General features: G+C 45.7%; 1 protein-coding gene across 1 annotated transcript in view; it reads right to left on the minus strand.

Moving 5' to 3' along the window:
* Positions 1 to 22,437, minus strand: part of PROM1 (prominin 1) — a 359,429-nt gene that overhangs the window by 76,995 nt on the left and 259,997 nt on the right. The window contains exons 13-14 of the mRNA XM_063921206.1: positions 17,905 to 18,057; positions 15,349 to 15,472 (exon numbers count right to left, since the gene is read on the minus strand). Of these exons, the coding sequence (XP_063777276.1) occupies positions 15,349 to 15,472; positions 17,905 to 18,057 (277 nt within the window). The remainder of the gene's footprint in view (positions 1 to 15,348; positions 15,473 to 17,904; positions 18,058 to 22,437) is intronic.

A 22,437-nucleotide genomic window follows, 5' to 3' on the forward strand; every position in this document is an offset into this window, starting at 1 on the left:
CCGGACTAGAAAGGGGTCCAATGCTTTCACATCAGACCCCTTTCTCCCGAATGCCGGGACATCACGTGACTCCTGTCACTGAAGTCCCTTCAGCCAATCAGGAAGCGCTACTTCCGTGGCGCTCATCTGATTGGCTGTGCGCTGTCTGTGATGTGACAGCGCATCGCAAAGCCGCTCCATTACTTTCAATGGTGGGAACTTAGCGGCTAGCGGGGGGGTCACCCGCCGGTCAGCCGCTGACCGGCGGGTGACCTCACCGCTAGCCGCTAAGTTCCCACCATTGAATATAATGGACTGGGCTGTGCGATGCGCTGTCTGCTCAGACGCACAGAGCCAATCAGATGAGCGCAACGAAGTTGCGCTTCCTGATTGGCTATAGAGACCTTTCTGTGACAGCTGTCACTGACAGGTCTCTCTGCATTCGGGGATAGGGGTCCCATGTGTCAGCATGGGACCCCTTTCAGTCCGGCATGGAGCGGGTGTTCGGTTTGTTTTTTTCTCCAAGTACGTGGATTTATCTCTGGAGCCTGGTTGAGGTGAGTATATTGATCTTTTATTTTCAGGTACCCCTGGATTCTACATGGAGAAGAGGACCGATGTCGGCGTGTGAACATAGGTAAGTATGTGTGTGTCGACGTATGAAATAAAGTTTTACTTTCACGGTGTGTGTGTCCTGTTTTTATTTGGGTATTTTTCTTCCAGTAGTACTACAGGTACCAGCGGGCCCGTTTTTCTCCCGCATGCTGGTACTTGTGGTTCTCCAAGTACCAGCTTGCGGGGGAGGCTTGCTGGGACTTGTAGTACTGCTGGAAAAAACAATATTCTTTTCATGATCACAAAAGGCTATCAGCCCCCCCATCCGCAGCCCATTGGATGGGGGGGGACAGCCTCGGGCTTCACCCCTGGCCCTTGGGTGGCTGGGGGGACGGGACCCCTTGATTGAAGGGGTCCCCACTCCCCCAGGGTACCCCGGCCAGGGGTGACTAGTTGGATATTTAATGCCACGGCCGCAGGGCACGGCATAAAAGTGACCCCCGGCTGTGGCATTATCTGTCCAGCTAGTGGAGCCCGATGCTGGTGTTAAAAATACGGGGGACCCCTACGCTTTTTGTCCCCCGTATTTTTGGCACCAGGCGCAGAGCCCGGTGCTGGTTTTAAAAATACGGGGGATCCCCTGTCAATTTTTTCCCCGCATTTTTAGAACCAGGACCAGCTCGAAGAGCCCGAGGCTGGTTATGCTTTGGAGGGGGGACCCCACGCCATTTTTTTTTAGGATTTTACCGTTCCAGCAATAAAAAAAAAAAAAAATAATAATAATATTTTAAAAAATATATAAATAATATTTGTGCCTCCAAAAAAAAAAAAAAAGTACCTAATCCCTTCTAATATAAATAGATCTGCTATTCCCCCAAAAAAAAACACTAAAAAAAACATGTTTAAATTTTTTTTATTTGTTTTCACCCTCCAAAGTGTGGCGGATTGAAAATGACGAATTTGCTGTCTAAAAGCACTGCTGTCGAATTTCCAAACTTGAATTGAATATGCTTTGGTCGAATTGCAGCACTTATATCATTGCAGAAAAGTCGAATTTGCAAAAATTCGAATTTCAAAAAGTCGAATTTTGAAAGTCCGTTTTTTGGTCGGAAAGCACTGAATTGCATAGGCGAATTTTTTTTTTGGTCGAAAATGACCCGAAATTCGACAATTTCGGGAATTCGACCGCAATTGCATATACCCCAATGTGTCCCTTAATGTGTTGTATATTCAGCTTGTGTTGGCCTTTTCCCACCAACTATTATTCATCAAGATTCAATTAAGTTTTTGTACATATATTTTTAAGTTCAATATTTATGTTTGGTATTTCTCTCTTGTGGTATTTTGATATCATGTTTGCATTATGTGACCAATGATCACCTTTGAGAAGTGCGTTTCTATTCTTTTTTTACTCAGGTTCACAATATATTGCATTTACAGATTCTGTATGGCTTTATCAGGTTTACCTATAGTTGTAAATGGTTATGGAGGAATGTATCCTGATGGTAATTAATATTTACTGGTACCCACCACTCACTAATAGATGTTTTTATGGTATTTCTAACAAATATTTTTTCATAAATATGCCCCTTCATAACTACTCTTTTTGAAGTTAGCCAATAATCATTTAAATTAAATTGGGCACATGTACTTAATGTCAAATGATATCTAATGGTACCATTGGCTTAAACACATTTTTAATAAACTGAGCAGAGGGGGTGTAACAGTACTCAGAGGAGAAGGCTCTGTGTACACGGCTGCTGAGAGCTAATATACTGAGCAGAGGAAGTGTAACACAGTGCTCAGAGAAGAAGGCTCTGTGTACACGGCTGCTAAGAGCTAATACACTGAGCAGAGGAGGTGTAACACAGTGCTCAGAGGAGAAGGCTCTGTGTACACGGGTGCTGAGAGCTAATATACTGAACAGAGGAGGTGTAACACAGTGCTCAGAGGAGAAGGCTCTGTGTACACGGGTGCTGAGAGCTAATATACTGAACAGAGGAGGTGTAACACAGTGCTCAGAGGAGAAGGCTCTGTGTACACGGGTGCTGAGAGCTAATATACTGAACAGAGGAAGTGTAACACAGTGCTCAGAGGAGAAGGCTCTGTGTACAAGGCTGTTAAGAGCTAAGACACTGAGCAGAGGGGGTGTAACACAATGCTCAGAGGAGAAGCCTCTGTGTACACAACTGCTGAGAGATAATATACTGAACAGAGGAAGTGTAACACAGTGCTCAGAGGAGAAGGCTCTGTGTACAAGGCTGTTGAGAGCTAAGACACTGAGCAGAGGGGGTATAACACAATGCTCAGAGGAGAAGGCTCTGTGTACACAACTGCTGAGAGATAATATAGTGAACAGAGGAAGTGTAACACAGTGCTCAGAGGAGAAGCCTCTGTGTACACAACTGCTGAGAGCTAATATAGTGAACAGAGGAAGTGTAACACAGTGCTCAGAGGAGAATGCTCTGTGTACACAACTGCTGAGAGCTAATATAGTGAACAGAGGAAGTGTAACACAGTGCTCAGAGGAGAATGCTCTGTGTACACAACTGCTGAGAGCTAATATAGTGAACAGAGGAAGTGTAACACAGTGCTCAGAGGAGAATGCTCTGTGTACACAACTGCTGAGAGCTAATATAGTGAACAGAGGAAGTGTAACACAGTACTCAGAGGAGAATGCTCTGTGTACACGGCTGCTGAGAGCTAATATACTGAGCAGGGGAGGTGTAACAGTGCTCATCGGAAAAGGCTCTGTTTACACGGCTGCTGAGAGCTAATACCCTGAGCAGAGGGGATGTAACACAGTGATCAGAGGAGAAGGCTCTGTGTACATGGCTGCTGAGAGCTAATACACTGAGCAAAGGAGGTGTAACACAGGGCTCAGAGGAGAAGGTTCTGTGTACATGGCTGTTGAGAGCTATGTAATGAGTTCTCTACTCTAATCGCTGACAGTGCCCCAGCATTTTCGAGAGCCAAATATAAACCTAATCAGATGGAAACTGATTGACCAGTAGGCCCAGTGGTGTCATGACAGTATTCAGAGGGAAACTATTGCAAATTTGTAGAAGAAGGGTGGCGGTTCAGATGATGATGGGGAGGTAGGATGATATTATGATTGTGTGGGTGAGGAATTCAATGATGAGAAAGTATTAGTGGATACTGTAAATAATAATGATGATGATAATGAACTAGGGTTACTGATGGAGGATGAGAGGGAATAATGGTGAATCAGAGTATGGAAAGTTAATAATGCAGGGGTTATAGGTGGATGGCAGATGATAGTGGATGAATGCTGATGATGATGATGAGGGGTAAATGATGGAGTTTAACGGTGAAAAGATTATGGTGGAAGTGAGGGGTTAATGAATAACTGACAATACAGGTCAAATGAGGTGGGAACAATGGATAATCCACCAACAGTTGCAAAGATTGGCCCTGCTCAAAGAGGTCACATTCATCCCTCCTGACCAGAGCTATATAACTGCTATGGCCCTATTGTTGAGAGTTCTACACTGTCTCCTCGTAGTTCCACATCCAGGGCCGGAATAAGCCTTGGGGGTGCCCGGGGCACTTAAAACAGGGGGGCCCCAGTGGAATGTGGGGGATGTATATTAGATTGTGCATATCTCCCAACATGTCCCATTTCAGGAGGGACAAAATGCTCTCTACCTGGACTTCCCTCTTATAATATATGATTGGTGTCACCTGTGTTGAACTATGTAATTGATAATAAAGGTAGTTCAACACAGATGTTTGCAATCATAAATTAAGAAGGATGTCCAGGTAGAGAGCATTTTCTCCCTCCTGGAATGGGTCACAGTGGGAGGTATAGATTGTGTATATTAAATTGAAACCAACGGTGTATATTAGTTTTAAACTAATAGTTTAATAATGCCTGGGTATTGTTTATACACCTAATTGAAAGACAACTATTTTATAAAATTTTCTTGTAGTAGAACAAAGACAACTTAAAAAACCTTAAAATACACATAGAAAAATAAAATAATTTATCTTGTCACATGCAAGAATAGCAGCAGCCTCTGTACTACTTACACACTGGGACAGGACTCATGAGGACTCTCTGTGTGTCTCTATCTCTAGACCCAAATGGTTTTGTTGCATAACAGTTTACACAGGACTCAGACACCCAGATGGGGAGGAGCAGAAGCTGGGATCCCTGTGTCATTTACAGCTCTCTCCACCATCCTCTCTCTCCTCTGGTGAGAAAGCTCCGTCTGTAGCTCATGAAACATGAATTCCTGTATTTCTGCCTGCACTGCATACTGTCCTGTTCACATTCTGGCTCTCTCATTAAGAGGAAAAGCTAGTGATATTAGTGTTCTGTGGCTGGAGGGCCCCTGACACAGGAGGCCCGGGGTACAGTATGCCCTGCATCCCCCCTTAATCTGGCTCTGCCCACATTCCAATAGTAATGGAAGTGCGCTACTGCACATACATGACCTCAGATATGTGCCTACTTCGCAAGCATGCCATTACTGCATGTCTTCTTCCTCCATCCCCTAGACAGCAAGGACATGCCCCTGAGTGTCTCTGGAGAGAGACTGTGCTACAGACACATAATCAGTGCCACAAATATGTAAGCCAGTGCCACTATAAACAACTGTGTCATCAACGATGACCACGGGGTCCTAGAGGTGGCACAGTACACTGACATCATGTATTATGTAGGCAGTAAACTTGTGATCGAATGGTGCAATCTGTGGCACTCCAAGTGATGTGCAACCACATGTCCCACCATGGTTCTTGTTGGAATTAAAAAACAAAAAAAGGAAGGAAACAATCTGTAATGTCAGTCACTAACCACAAAATATGCAGACATGCAGTATATTTAATTCTAAGCATAGGTGCCTTCCTGTCTAATTTTGAGACATTCCCCAGTCACTATGAATGGGACGCATATGCTGGAAAAAAACTCTCCAAAATGGGTGTGGATCCTTGGGTCAACCATAATTAGTTTGACAGTTAATAGGTCAACCACAAATGGTTGATATGAAAGAGTTGACAGGGTCAAAAGGTCAACAGGGTAAAAATGTCGACACTGTCAAACGGTCAACATTGAAATGATTGACACGGAAAAGGTCGACACAAGTACAGTATTTAATTTTTTGAGTGCCATTTACCATTTTAACCCACATTTGATCCCCGATTAGTGTACCGCTTCACTCGACACACTTCGGGCAATGTGCCTCATTCCACTACTGCTGTGCTCAGCATAAGTTACTATTGGGTTATGTACGTTATCCCGGTGGGTGAGATGCTGGCTGTCAATATCCGACAGCAATATCCCACCCGCCAGAATGGCGGCAGCGGGGCGAGCGCTAAGAGTCCCCTTGCGGGCTCGCTGCTCTTGCCACGCTCCGGGCTGGGTGCGCTTGCCATGCTGCGGACTCGGTGCAGCGCTCGCCACAGGATCTACTCCTACTCTATTATGGGTGTCGTCTTTGTGGGATTGTTCCGCTGTCCCACTCGTGGGCCTCAGTGTCCCGCAGTAGGTGGCAGTTGGGAGTCTCCTGTTACTCGCTGCTCTGCATAGCAGAGCAGCATTGAATAGACGCTGTGTGCATGTGATTATTATCCTTTGTGTTCTATAGCATACTGTACACAAGAAATTCTACAGCAAAGTATTACAAGTTATAGATCTTGCTCTTTGAACACCTCTACGTGACATATACTACAGCCAAGTGCACTGCTAATATGCAGGTAACAAGAGTATGTTTATAATATAATCACGTGTTCCACCTTCCATCCATTCTATCCACAGGAAGCAATTTAAGCAAACAAGAAACTAAACGCACTGTACCTACACAAACATAAATATGCTGTTACAAATGAAGACTAATGCAGTGTAAAAACAGAGACTTTTTATTTGTGTCTGAAAGAAAATTCCAAGGAGGCTGCTGGTGCCTGGAGCCCAAAAGTGTGAATTAGCGATTGACAGCTCTCGGCTGTCATACAGGCTGTGGCTTGAGAAAGCACGCACAACAAAATGAGCTGAAAGGATAGGCAAATGGGATTTCCCCCCGGAGCGTCATATTTCTGTGGATTATATACCAACTCACACTACTCCTTTATGTAATGGATAGATAACCTGTCAGAAACATTTTGCCCTGCAAAAGTCTTGTTCACAAAATTAAATTAAAGCAATGCAATTTTCACATTTACATTAGATTTAAAAGCGTTGAGAGATGGCTAGAAAGGAGTAACAGCGTACAATTAAATTAAAGATCTGCCAGCAGATTGAAGAGCTGGAATGTAAAGATAAGATTCTGATGACTAAATTCTATTATATATTATTCCTAGAAGTACGTCTGCAACAGCTCAGGCCACGGAGATGTGATGATTCATACCGTCGCCTAATAAAACTATGTGCATGTATGTTGTGTATTTAGAAGCGGTTGGGGTCATGTGACCAGCGGTCGGGATCCTGGCAGTCAGCATACTGAAGCCTGGATCCCGGCTGTAAGGATGCTGGCAGGGTGGGCACCCGCGAGTGGGAATAGCTCTGGGCCCCCCTGCTGGCATCCTGGCGTCGGTATGCTGACAGCCGGAATCCCGACCGCCGGTCACCTGACTACATCCCTTTAGAAGCAAATTGGAAACACAAAGGGTTATATTTACTAATCCAGGGTTTGTCAAACCCACCGCAGATGGTTAGATGGATTCAGAATGACAACAGCTTGGTATAGCTTTTATTTGTGTTGCTGCTTTATATCCATTGATCATCGGCGGCTGTGATGAACCATGGGTAAATAAAGCTAGCCCAGAATCTTTTATATTTTTAAAGCAGAGTCCTTGAGAAGAACTTATAAGTAACACACTAGATGCATGGCATATCTAGCATCATTTTTTTAAAACATTTATTTATTTTGAAACAAACTCACTCCAGTGGTGCCGAGAAGGGGGTATCCGGTTTATAGATAGACAGTGTTTAGTTAGACAGTCAATAGATAGACACCATATGTTAGACAGACATTAGGTCGACAGGGTCAAAAGGTCGACAGGGTCAAAGGGTCGGCATGAAAATGGTCGACATAAAAAAGATAGACAAATGTTTTTTATTTAACATGTTTTTGGACTATTTCATACCTTCTCTATCCATGTTGGCATTTAGTCAGTTATAAACCTTGTGGCGAGCACAGTGAGCCACCGAGCCCGAAGCGTGGCGACCGAAACTAGCCCCGCGAGGGTATGCCTTTCTACAATTGGGGGTCCCAGATGACAAAACTATCCACACAAACCACAAAAATGCAAAAAACATGGTGTCTACTTTTTATTATGTCGACCATTTTCATGTCGACCTTTTGACCCTTCGACCTAATGTCCGTCTAACATATGGGGGTAAATTTACTAAGATGGGAGTTCTATTTAAGAAGGGATGTTGCCCATAGCAACCAATCAGATTGTACTTCTCATTTCTCTGACGTCCTAGTGGATGCTGGGGACTCCGTAAGGACCATGGGGAATAGACGGCTCCGCAGGAGACTGGGCACAATTAAAGAAAGATTCAGGACTATCTGGTGTGCACTGGCTCCTCCCCCTATGACCCTCCTCCAGACCTCAGTTAGATTTCTGTGCCCGGCCGAGCTGGATGCACACTAGGAGGCTCTCCTGAGCTCCTAGAAAGAAAGTATATTTTAGGTTTTTTATTTTACAGTGAGACCTGCTGGCAACAGGCTCACTGCAACGAGGGACTAAGGGGAGAAGAAGCGAACCTACCTAACTGGTGGTAGCTTGGGCTTCTTAGGCTACTGGACACCATTAGCTCCAGAGGGATCGCACACAGGACCCGACCTCGTCGTCCGGTCCCGGAGCCGCGCCGCCGTCCCCCTTACAGAGCCAGAAGCAAGAAGTGTCCGGAAAATCGGCGGCTGAAGACTTCTGTCTTCTCCAAGGTAGCGCACAGCACTGCAGCTGTGCGCCATTGCTCCTCATGCACACCACACACTCCAGTTACTGATGGGTGCAGGGCGCTGGGGGGGGCGCCCTGAGCAGCAATATTAACACCTTGGCTGGCAAAACTGACACCATATATAGCCCTAGAGGTTATATAGGTGTAAATTACCCCTGCCAGATTTACACAAACAGCGGGAGAAAGCCCGCCGGAAAAGGGGCGGAGCCATCTTCCTCAGCACACTGGCGCCATTTTTCCTCACAGCTCCGCTGGAAGGATCGCTCCCTGGCTCTCCCCTGCACTACAGAAAGGGTAAAAAAGAGAGGGGAGGCAATAAATTTAGGCGCAGTATATATAATACAAGCAGCTATAGGGGAAAACACTCTGTATAGTGATATCCCTGTGTTATATAGCGCTCTGGTGTGTGCTGACATACTCTCCCTCTGTCTCCCCAAAGGGCTTTGTGGGGTCCTGTCCTCTGTCAGAGCATTCCCTGTGTGTGTGCTGTGTGTCGGTACTGCTGTGTCGACATGTATGATGAGGATAATGATGTGGAGGCAGAGCAAATGCCTGTGAATGTGATGTCACCCCCTGCGGGGTCGACACCTGTGTGGATGGACTTATGGAAGGAATTACGTGACAGTGTTAGCTCCTTACATAAAAGGTTTGACGACATAGGACAGCTGGCTACTCAGCTTGTGCCTGTCCAAGCGTCTCAAATGTCATCAGGGGCTTTAAAACGCCCGCTACCTCAGATGGCAGACACAGATGTTGACACGGATACCGACTCCAGTGTCGACGACGATGAGACTAGTGTACCTTCCAATAGGGCCACCCGTTACATGATTGAGGCAATGAAAAATGTATTACACATTTCTGATAGTACCCCAGGTACCACAAAAAAGGGTATTATGTTTGGTGAGAAAAAACTACCAGTAGTTTTTCCTGCATCTGAGGAATTAAATGAGGTGTGTGAGGAAGCGTGGACTTCCCCCGATAAGAAATTGATAATTTCTAAACGGTTATTGGCAGCGTACCCTTTTCCGCCAGAGGATAGGTCACGTTGGGAAACACCCCCTAGGGTAGATAACGCGCTTACACGTTTATCAAAAAAGGTGGCACTACCGTCTCCGGATACGGCCGCCCTAAAGGAACCTGCTGAGAGAAAGCAGGAGGCTACCCTAAAAGCTATATATACACACACGGGCATTATATTGCGACCAGCGATTGCATCAGCATGGATGTGCAGTGCTGCTGCTGCGTGGTCAGATTCCCTGTCGGATAGTATTGATACTCTGGATAGGGACAATATTTTGCTGACAATAGAGCATATAAAAGACGCTGTCTTATACATGCGTGATGCACAGAGGGATATTTGCCGGCTGGCATCAAAAATAAGCGCAATGTCCATTGCCGCCAGAAGGGGGTTATGGACTCGGCAGTGGTCAGGTGATGCCGATTCAAAAAGGCATATGGAAGTTTTGCCTTATAAGGGGGTGGAACTGTTTGGGGATGGTCTTTCAGATCTCGTTTCCACAGCTACGGCTGGGAAATCAACATTTTTGCCACAGGCTACCCCACAGCAAAAGAAAGCACCGTATTATCAAGTACAGTCCTTTCGGCCCCATAAAAACAAGAGGGCTAGAGGCGCATCCTTTCTGCCGAGAGGCAAAGGTAGAGGGAAAAAACTGCAGCATACAGCCAGTTCCCAAGAGCAGAAGTCCTCCCCCGCGTCCGGTAAGTCCACAGCATGACGCTGGGGCTTCACAGGCGGACCCGGGTACGGTGGGGTCCCATCTCAGAAATTTCAGCGCACAGTGGGCTCTCTCACAGGTGGATCCCTGGATCCTTCAAGTAGTATCTCAGGGGTACAGGCTGGAATTCGAGGCGTCTCCCCCCCGCCGTTTCCTAAAATCTGCCTTACCAGCAACTCCCTCTGCCAGGGAGGCAGTGTTGGTGGCTATCCAAAAACTGTATTCACAGCAAGTGATTGTCAAGGTACCCCTCCTTCAACAAGGTTACTATTCCACAATGTTTGTGGTACCGAAACCGGACGGTTCGGTGAGACCCATCTTAAATTTAAAATCCTTGAACACATATATCAAAAGATTCAAGTTCAAGATGGAATCGCTCAGGGCGGTTATTGCGAGCCTGGACGAGGGGGATTACATGGTCTCCCTGGACATCAAGGATGCCTACCTGCATGTCCCCTTTTACCCTCCTCACCAGGAGTACCTCAGGTTTGTGGTACAGGACTGTCACTATCAGTTCCAGATGCTGCCGTTTGGGTTATCCACGGCACCGAGGGTCTTTACCAAGGTAATGGCCGAAATGATGATACTCCTTCGGAAGAAGGGGGTTTTAATTATCCCGTACTTGGACGATCTCCTGATAAAGGCGAGGTCCAAGGAACAGTTGTTAGTGGGGGTAGCACTTTCTCGGGAAGTGCTGCAGCAGCACGGCTGGATTCTCAATATCCCAAAGTCACAGCTGGTCCCGACGACACGTCTTCTGTTCCTGGGAATGATTCTGGACACAGACCAGAAAAAAGTGTTTCTTCCAGTGGAAAAAGCAGAGGAGTTGTCATCTCTAGTCAGAAACCTCCTAAAACCAGGATAGGTGTCGGTACATCAATGCACGCGAGTCCTGGGAAAAATGGTAGCTTCGTACGAAGCAATTCCATTCGGAAGGTTCCACGCAAGGATTTTCCAGTGGGACCTGTTGGACCAATGGTCCGGGTCGCATCTCCAGATGCAGCAGCGGATAACCCTGTCGGCAAGGACCAGGGTGTCACTACTGTGGTGGCTGCAGAGGGCTCATCTACTAGAGGGCCGCAGATTCGGAATACAGGACTGGGTCCTGGTGACCACGGATGCCAGTCTTCGGGGCTGGGGAGCAGTCACACAGGGAAGAAATTTCCAAGGGCTGTGGTCAAATCAGGAGATTTCACTACACATAAATATCCTGGAGCTAAGAGCCATTTACAATGCCCTATGCCAAGCAAGTCCCCTGCTTCAAAACAAACCGGTTCTGATCCAATCAGACAACATCACGGCGGTCGCCCATGTAAACAGACAGGGCGGCACAAGAAGCAGGAGGGCAATGGCAGAAGCCACAAGGATTCTCCGATGGGCGGAAAATCACGTGCTAGCACTGTCAGCAGTGTTCATTCCGGGTGTGGACAACTGGGAAGCAGACTTCCTCAGCAGACACGACCTTCACCCGGGAGAGTGGGGGCTTCATCCAGAAGTCTTCTGATTGATTGTAAACCGTTGGGAAAGACTACAGGTGGATATGATGGCGTCCCGCCTCAACAAAAAGCTAAAAAGATATTGCGCCAGGTCAAGGGACCCTCAGGCGATAGCTGTGGACGCTCTAGTGACACCGTGGGTGTACCAGTCGGTTTACGTGTTTCCCCCTCTGCCTCTTATTCCCAAGTTGCTGAGAATAATACGAAGGGGAAGAGTGAGAACTATACTCGTGGTTCCGGATTGGCCAAGAAGAACTTGGTACCTGGAACTTCAAGAGATGCTCTCAGAGGACCCATGGCCTCTACCGCTAAGGCGGGACCTGCTGCAGCAGGGGCCCTGCCTGTTCCAAGACTTACCGCGGCTGCGTTTGACGGCATGGCGGTTGAACGCCGGATCCTGAAGGAAAAAGGTATTCCGGAGGAAGTCATTCCTACCCTGATCAAGGCCAGGAAGGATGTGACTGCAACCCACTATCACCGCATTTGGCGGAAATATGTGGCTTGGTGTGAGGCCAGGAAGGCCCCAACGGAGGAATTTCAACTGGGTCGTTTCCTGCATTTCCTGCAAGCAGGGGTGACGATGGGCCTCAAATTGGGGTCCATTAAGGTCCAGATTTCGACTCTGTCGATTTTCTTTCAAAAGGAAGTGGCTTCGTTGCCTGAAGTTCAGACTTTTGTCAAGGGAGTTCTGCATATTCAGCCTCCTTACGTGCCTCCTGTGGCACCTTGGGATTTCAATGTGGTTTTGGGATTCCTGAGGTCACATTGGTTCGAGCCACTTAAAACCGTGGATTTGAAATATCTCACGTGGAAAGTGGTCATGTTGTTGGCCCTGGCTTCGGCCAGGCATGTATCAGAATTGGCGGCTTTGTCGTGTAAAAGCCCTTATCTGATTTTCCATATGGATAGGGCAGAGTTGAGGACTCGTCCTCAGTTTCTCCCGAAGGTGGTATCAGCATTTCACTTGAACCAACCTATTGTGGTGCCTGCGGCTACTAGGGACTTGGAGGATTCCAAGTTGCTGGACGTAGTCAGGGCCCTGAAAATGTATGTTTCCAGGACGGCTGGAGTCAGGAAAACTGATTCGCTGTTTATCCTGTATGCACCCAATAAGCTGGGTGCTCCTGCTTCTAAGCAGACCATTGCTCGCTGGATTTGTAACACTATTCAGCTTGCGCATTCTGCGGTAGGACTACCGCAGCCAAAATCAGTAAAAGCCCACTCCACAAGGAAGGTGGGCTTGTCTTGGGCGGCTGCCCGAGGGGTCTCGGCACTGCAACTTTGCCGAGCGGCTACTTGGTCAGGGTCTAACACTTTTGCAAAATTTTACAAATTTGATACCCTGGCTGAGGAGGACCTTGAGTTTGCTCATTCGGTGCTGCAGAGTCATCCGCACTCTCCCGCCCGTTTGGGAGCTTTGGTATAATCCCCATGGTCCTTACGGAGTCCCCAGCATCCACTAGGACGTCAGAGAAAATAAGAATTTACTCACCGGTAATTCTATTTCTCGTAGTCCGTAGTGGATGCTGGGCGCCCATCCCAAGTGCGGATTGTCTGCAATACTTGTAAATAGTTATTGTTCCACAAATCGGGTTGTTATTGCGAGCCATCTGTTCAGAGGCTCCGTTGTTATCATACTGTTAACCGGGGTTCATATCACGAGTTGTACGGTGTGATTGGTGTGACTGGTATGAGTCTTACCCGGGATTCAAAATCCTTCCTTATTGTGTCAGCTCTTCCGGGCACAGTATCTTAACTGAGGTCTGGAGGAGGGTCATAGGGGGAGGAGCCAGTGCACACCAGATAGTCCTGAATCTTTCTTTAATTGTGCCCAGTCTCCTGCGGAGCCGTCTATTCCCCATGGTCCTTACGGAGTCCCCAGCATCCACTACGGACTACGAGAAATAGAATTACCGGTGAGTAAATTCTTATTTTCTCTAGCACCTTCTAGAAGATAATACCTGGAATCTGATTGGTTGCTATAGGCAACATCCCATCTTAAATAGAACTCCCATCTTAGTAAATTTTCCCCATGATGTCTATCTCTTGAATGTCTAACTAGACACTATCTATCTTTTATACCACACCCCGTGGCGGGGGGGTTACTAATATATCCCCTCCCACGCCTGTGTCTTCTGTCTGCGTGTCCCCAGCCTGGCTTGCGGCGCGTGTATGGAGGTTGCTACCATGAAGCAACAGCCTCCTATGTCTGTGCTGTGGCTGGAGGGGTGGGTAGCTATTGCAATGCCACAAATACTATTTTTAATGGGTCACACCCCTATTACACGGGCCGGGACACACTGTTTATGGCCATGTTGATCTTTATTCAGCAGTTTGCACAGTAAATCTACAAAGCAGTTTACAAATGACCATACCGGCATTTAAAAAAAAAAAAAAAGCTGCATTTATCTGCCAATCAGTATTGAAGAATCACAAATACACTTAGAATGAGTAATCATTATGTACTGCATAAGGAGGCAAATATAATAAATCTTTTCTGGGGGCAATAACAATTGTATTAACATATGAGGGGGTCAAAATTAAGGGTTTTTTTATTAAGCAAGATATATTATTTATTATAGTAGTGAATAATTAACTACATAGTAGTTAATTATTGGTGTAAAAAAAATTTTTATTTTTTTTGACGAGCAACATTTCATAATGTATGGCGATATCATAAGAAAGAAATGGTTACACCAATTAACAACATAGGGACAGATGTATTAAGCCTGGAGAAGTGATAAAGCAGTGATAAGTGCAAGGTGATAACGCACCAGCCAATCAGCTCCAATATGTAAATTGGCAGTTAGGAGCTGATTGGCTGGTGTGTTATCACCTTGCACTTATCACTGCTTTATCACTTCTCCAGGCTTAATACATCTGCCCCATAGTTTTTGTCCCATGCGTAGGGTAACACTAACCACTCTTACAAGGGTCTAAACCCAGCTGACGTTACCTATTGGTGGGTCAACAATCCAAAACTTGGTGAAATCTGCTTCATAGTGACAGGAAGAAACTAGACATTTTTGTGGCCTTGAAGGCATCTTTCCGGCAGTTTGTAAAACTACCGCTTGATACAGGGGTGTCCTCCCGCATTCTTGCCGTGATGCAGGGTAGCGGGAGCATGCGTACATCCATTGTTTATATGGAAGACCCACAGGTGCGATTAAGTGCAGCATGTCACGATGCATAACGCTATAAAGTGCTACTTGCCGCAACAACAAACTAGGAGGACACATCTGTAAATTTTATACATTATATTTGTCAAGTTTGAAAAACAAATAATTGGGACAGCGATGTGTTTAGTGGCATCTAATAAGCTGTTTGTTTTTGGGATTATTGTCTTTAGTAAATCTGGGATTTGCAAAGCTGCTTTGAAAACCACCAAAAATTTGTGATTTTGCAAAACTGACTCAAAGTAAATTTACCACTAAAAATCTAACACTAAAACCTCTTTTTAACCCAAACATTTATTTTTCGGTCTAAAACATGTACAGTATATACGTATGTTGCACAGGAACACAAGTAATAGTGTATGTACCATAAATGCAATGTTTGGTGCAGATGAAACATGAAGCCCATCATCTTCTCCCAAATATGGTACTACATGTACTCAGCAACACAGGCTTATATCTATAAAACACATTCTTACCTTAAACAGAGACCTGTCCTGGAATGGTTCACAGACCAACTTTTGCACATTTCCGCCAGCCAGGAATGTTACAATTACAATAAGCATGAGGATCCAGGAGAAGATGAAGCTGAACCCGACACCGCTAGACAGTAATACATAATAATGTTATTAGGATGAAGAAAGAGATGAGCATATCTGTGTGTATACTGTACAACAATAACATATAGGAGTCAACCCAATTAGGTGTGAGTGGAGTTCTGTGAGCTATTCTCACAGTGAACTCGCTCCACGAATGGAAGTTACAATTCAATTACAAACTCAACACGAGAACTGCAAATTGTCATTTCTAATTGAATCTTACATTTCTCTGGTGTGGGCATTCATGTGATGTATGCAAGTTTCAGTAAACAAACTTGCTCCTAATTGAATTGACGCCATAGTCTTGCAGCCTGTATTACTGTATTACTTTACCATGTGTGTGTTTCAGAATTCTTTGGGTTTCAGTTGTTCAGAAGTTTTGATTCAATTTGTTAAACATGAAGTAGGAGCTTGCTCTGAAAGCATACCTTCCAACAGTCCTGTTTTTCATGGGACAGTCCCATCTTTTTGGGACTGTTCCGCTGTCCTGCCCGCGGGCCTCAGTCTCCCGCGGTGGGGGTGGGCAGTTCGGAGGCTCCTGTTACTCGCTGCTCAGCAGAGCGGCAGTGAATAGACGCTGTGAGCATGAGCACAATGTCTATTCACGGGAGGCAGAAGGACTGGGGGCATGCCACCAGCTCACAGAGCACTGGGCATGTCCCCACAATGATGAAATTGGGAGGCGTGGCACATGATCATGGGACTCCCATGAAGCAATGCCCCTTTCCCGTAGGGCACGCCCCCCTTTTGGCCACGCGAGAAAGTCACTCTTTGAAGGCTCCAGATGTTGGGAGGTATGTCTGAGAGGAGTACTCAGCAAATGTAATGGCTAAATTTCTGTTATTAGAATTAAACAAATAAGGTATAATAAATGTACAATATACTTTTTGCCTTTAGACTATTTAATAAAAAAAATCTGTCCCAGACAGAAATAAAATATGCCCATATAAATCCAACGTTTGACCCAATACTACAAATATTTCCACAAACTGCAAGAAATAATCTGCAACACAAACACAAGATACAATTTTGAAAACAGCAATGGAATACTTTGCAAACTTGGTTATTGATTCAGATGTTATTATACAGGTTGAGTATCCCATATCCAAATATTCCGAAATACGGACTTTTTTGAGTGAGAGTGATATAGTGAAACCTTTGTTTTTTGATGGCTCAATGTACACAAACTTTGTTTAATACACAAAGTTATTAAAAATATTGTATTAAATGACCTTCAGGCTGTGTGTATAAGGTGTTTATGAAACATAAATGAATTGTGTGAATGTAGACACACTTTATTTAATGCACAAAGTTATAAAAAAATATTGGCTTAAATGACCTTCAGGCTGTGTGTATAAGGTGTATATGTAACATAAATGCATTCTGTGCTTAGATTTAGGTCCCATCACCATGATATCTCATTATGGTATGCAATTATTCCAAAATACGGAAAAATCCCATATCCAAAATACCTCTGGTCCCAAGCATTTTGGATAAGGGATACTCAACCTGTAATTGCATAAAGGTGTAGTCCAGACAAGTGATTTGTTTCATTGCTCTGGAATCAGACTGTATCATGAGAAAACAGTGCAGGCTGGAGTTCTATTGATTTTCACAACGAGATCACTGAAATTTGTGAGAATATTATGCAGGCAACCTCTAAAGCTGCCCTACAATATTTACTTAGAATATCTATGGTATAAGACTGGTCTCTTCCATTATTTGTAGTCTGTTTAATAACATTTAAAATAGTTCTAGAATTCACCGCAGGGATTTACAACTAGCATCAAACAGAGGGCAGGATCCAAATTATGCATGGTTCCCATTACAAACCCTGCAGTCTGACCATGACAGTGGTGCACTGTTATTTTGTTAAGTCAGCAATGATGTCAGGAGAGAGTAGCGGGAAAAAAGAGAACCAGACAGGTAAGTAATCACATGTAGCAACTAGAGACGTAAGGGGGGTGAGTTGGGTTGCACAAAGCAGGAAACAGGGAGGAGAAGTACGGAGGATGCAGAGTAAAAGATGCGGGGAGTAGGAGGTTGGGGGTGTAGAGTGAAGAGAACTGGGGATGAGGAGGAGAGTGGGAAGAAGAAGAGCGAAGAGAACTGGGGATGAGTAGGAGAGAGGGGTACAAGCTGAAGAGAACCGGGGGTAAGAGATAGGGTGGGAAAGCAAAGTTGAGAACTCTGTAGAACAGTCTGTACAAGTAAATGCCCAATTGCAACAAGCTATTGAAAACCAGCAACACATTAATACCTGCGACCTGCACTACTTTTAGAAAAGTTAGAGGGCAACAGTTGGTCAAAGCATTGAAACACCGTTCCATATAATTGAATAGTTTGGGTGTGCCAATCAAAACTTTTTTTTTCTTTCATACTGTATGCACATACCATGAATGGCAATAATACACTAACTGTACAAACTATACTCACGCCATTAGGAAGTTCCCTCCAGTGTTGGAGATGCAGCCTCTAGTGGTTGGGGAAGAATGTTGGTCATAACCAAAAGAACCACATAACAGGCCAAGGAAGTAGAAGACAACGATGAGCGTCACCATACAGCAGAGGACGAGAGATGCCAACCACCTGTAAAGTATAGGGAATTATTGAGGAGAGGATGCTGCTGTAAAGTGAAGCTGGATTTTACCATTGAATGATAAGTCTGTCTTATAAAAGAGCTACTGTACATGCAGACATTTTTCATTTGGGATCAATTTAAATGTTCTAGTAATAATGTAATTTACATAAATTTTTTCCCCTCTGAATCTGATAGGCCAGACTGAAGCTACCAAGGGATAGGCCAGGAGCTTGAGTATTTCAAATTTACCTCCAAAAACCTAGACTCCTCACTCTATGGGAGTAATTCAGACCTGGGGGTTTATTTACTAATATTCGTGTTCTTGCCGTTTTTAAGGGCGTTTGATCTCGTATGGTATCGGGTGCATTTTACTGCAACTTTTTGAATCCTGATACGGTAATTTACTAAGCTGTCGAGTTTTCAACATTTGTATTTTCCGATGTCGATGTGATTCGTAATGTCAGGCAGTGTTTTACGGGAGTGATTAGTAAAACACTGCCTGACAAAACACAAGGAATCCCGGCCGGATCTGTGAGATCCGTGCAGGGCTTCATTGTGTGCATTCTGAGCAGTGCAGAATGGGTTAAAAAAAAAAAATTGCGTGGGATCCCCCCTCCTAAGCATAACCAGCCTCGCGCTCTTTGAGCCGGTCCTGGTTGTAAAAATACAGGGGGGAAAAGGACAGGGGTTCCCCCATATTTAAACAACCAGCATCGGGCTTTGCGCCTGGTCTTGGTGCCAAAAATACGGGGGACAAAAAACGTAGAGGTCCCCCGTATTTTTAACACCAGCACTGGGCTCCACTAGTCAGAGAGATAATGCCACATCCGGGGGACACTTTTATATTGGGCCCTGGCATTAAATCCCCAACTAGTCACCCCTGGCCAGGGTACCCTGGAGGAGTGGGGTGCCCTTAAATCAAGGGGTCCCCCCCTCCAGCCACCCAAGGACCAGGGGTGAAGCCCGAGGCAGCCCCCACCCCATCCGTGGGCAGTGGATGGGAGGCTGATAGCCTTTTGTGTAAAAAAAGAATATTGTTTTTTGTAGCAGAACTACAAGTCCCAGCAAGCCTCCCCCACAAAAGCTGGTACTTGGTGAACCACAAGTACCAGCATGCGGGGGGAAACGAGCCCGCTGGTACCTGTTGTTCTACTACAAAAAAATACCCAAATAAAAACAAAACACACACACCGTGAAAGTTAAATTTTATTAAACATACATGCACACTTACATACATACATACATACTTACCTATGTTGACATGAAGCACTCGGTCCTCTTCTCCAGTAGAATCCAGGGGTACCTGTAAATAAAATTATACTTACAAAGAATCCGGGGTAGATCGGTCCTCTTCTTAAAAGTTATATTCCACGTACTTGGTAAAATGAAAACTCCTCTGGGTTCCCGCCGCATACATAATGTAAGTAAATACAGTTTATAGCTATATTCTGCTCCTGCACATAACTATTCGCAGGAACGTGCGATCTTCTGCAAACCAACACCGGAATATTACCCTTAAAATACCCTACAGCTGGATACCAAACACTACCTTATAACCTTGTTCTGTCCCCTCCTCTCTTGTAAAGGTGAATCCCTTTGTTCTGATACCATTAAAACTGTTGTAACTTGCTGATGTGGTGCGGGGAGACTATGTGCACATTGTGCACTATTTGGATTAAATATGTAATGTGTTTTGATGGCTTTTCCATGCATTCACAAACTCTACCGTAAATACCCATACCACGCGCTAATGCGCAGGACCGCGGGAGCGACCATACGCAAATTGCGAATATGCGCACGCACAGCAGAACAAGTACACGCACGGAGTCCATCTGTGTGTAGTTTGTACGTGATGTGTGTACTGCAATATTTTTCGACTTTGACAACTGTAGGGGGTAGGAACACAAAAACAAGTACTACTATGGGTGAAGGGTGATCGTGCTGGGAAAGGGGTGCTGAGTCAGAGGTGGAACTAGCGGAGGTGCTAGGGGGCAAAGTCTTGCCTAGGGCATCATATTAGGTAGGGCCGGCTCTGGGGGGGACCCCTTGATTTAAGGGGTCCCCACTCCTCCAGGGTACCCCGGCCAGGGGTGACTAGTTGGGGATTTAATGCCAGGGCCGCAGGGACCAATATAAAAGTGTCCCCCGGCTGTGGTATTATCTCTCTGACTAGTGTATTTTTGGCACCAGGACCAGACGCAGAGCCCGGTGCTGGTTGTTTAAATATGGGGGGACCCTATTTATTTTCCCCCCTGTATTTTTACAACCAGGACAGGCTCAAAGAGCCCGAGGCTGGTTATGCTTAGGAGGGGGTACCCCACGCAATTTAAAAACATTTTTTTTTTACACTAAACAAACCCTTTCCCATAGATAACCATGCACAGATCTCACTGATCCGTGCATGATTATCCAAACTCGCCTGGAAAAAGCAGGTCTATTTTTTAATGCTTTTTTTTTTATGAATCGCAAAAAAATACACCCGCAATTGAGCATTGAGAGACTAACACCCAACTACGAAAATTCCCGCGTTGTATGAACAAACAGCAGCGTTTGACCGATGGTCTGTTCATTCGTATTTCTGAACTTTGCCGTCAAAACCATTATGAATAGCCCAAACACTGCCGAGATTTGTGCTTAGTAAATTCCCGTGTTGCCACTTAGAAAAAAAATCAGAAATCGGACAAACTCGGAACTTTAGTAAAGAAACCCCCTGATCGTAGCAGCAAATTTGTTAGCAGCTGAACATAACCATGTGAAGGGAAGGGGGGGGGGGAGGGGGGCAGATATAACATGTGCAGAGAGAGTTTGATTTGGGTGGGGTGTGTTCAAACTGAAATCTAAATTGCAGTGTAAAAATTAAATTAAGCAGCCAGTATTTACCCTGCACAGAAACAATGGGGTCGATTCAATTCGGCAATTTAAGAATAGCGACGGGAATTAGCTCCCGACGCTATTCAATTCAGCTAAAGTTAAGTCGGCGAAAGCCCGTTCTCGCCGACTTAACAGGTAGTTTTGTCGGGAGAACAGGCATTCTCCGACTTAACTACCCGCGGCGATGCTGATTCCCGACAGAATCAGCCTCGCGCCGGCCGCGCGGCAGCACTTTTGTCAGTTTTCTTCTCTCACCCCCCGGGGATGAGAGAAGAATTCCCGACAATTGCGGGTAACTAGCAGCTGAATTGAATAGCGTCGGGAGCTAATTCCCGGCGCTATTCTTAAGTTGCCGAATTGAATCGACCCCAATATAACCAGAGCCGACGGAACCCGCTCAGCAAAGGGATGCAAAGCAGGTAGGCGCCAGGCAGGAGAGGCGCTCTGCTGCTCTGCATCCCTGTGCGCTGCCGGCTGCCGCTGCGCCTATCACTGTACTATCTATCTATCTATCTGTCTATCTATCTATCTGTCTATCTATCTATGTGTCTCTCAATTATCTATCTATCTAGGTGTCTGTCAATTATCTATCTATCAAGGTGTCTGTCTGTCTATTATCTATGTCTCTCTCTATTATCTATATATGTGTCTATCTATCTATGTGTCTGTCCAGGGGCAGAACTGCCAGAGACAATGGAGCCTTTGCCACCGGGTTCCAACCCAGAAGGGGGCACTTCCTCCGTTGTCCCCCATCACATTTGTCCCCATTCTGCAGTTGCTGTAGTAGAGGAGCCACCGAGCGCAGGGTCTATCATCATCATCATCAGCTCTTGCTCCTCCTCTGTGACTGTCTCGGTGCTCTCTCTGCTGTGCTCTGGGTTGCAGACATAACGTGACATCAGACAGCAACCCAGAGTGAGGAGCCGGTGATGTAAGGGGATCATGGCTAAACCGGAAAGCACCAGGAACACATTGATGTCCCTTATACATAGGCACTGCCTGGCTGAGTAGTCCAGGGTCCGGAGGCTGTACACATAGCCTGCACTGAGCTGGCGTCCCTTCTCCCGGCTGTGGGCATCTGGGTTCCTGCTTCTCTGTGCTGTAGTGTGGCCGCATCTCTCACTCCCTCAACACTCCGGTTGCCGCTGAAGTGCCTGTGTGAGACAATTACCCTTTCTTGCTGCCAATGCATTCCAGTTGTACAGTAGCTGGAGACCCGAGGGATCGTGCTGCAGAGTGAGGAGCCGACCGGGACACCATGCAGGTAAGCAGTGTGGGGATGTCACCGACTTGGGAGTTTGCACAGGAATCCAGTCTGCAGTGTTAAGTTCAAGCCCTATTGGAAGAGGGGGCCATGGGGGGACGGGGTCGCCGAACTTCGGCACGCACTGTCCCTTTATTAAGTATGGTAGGGAGGGCGCAAATTTATAGTTTGCAAGGGGGTGCCGAACACCCTTGCACCGGCCTTGAATATAACCCACCCAAATCTAACTCTCTCTGCACATGTTATATCTGCC

The sequence above is a fragment of the Pseudophryne corroboree genome, chromosome 1 (assembly GCF_028390025.1).
Source record: "Pseudophryne corroboree isolate aPseCor3 chromosome 1, aPseCor3.hap2, whole genome shotgun sequence".
NCBI classification, from domain to species: Eukaryota; Metazoa; Chordata; class Amphibia; order Anura; family Myobatrachidae; genus Pseudophryne; species Pseudophryne corroboree.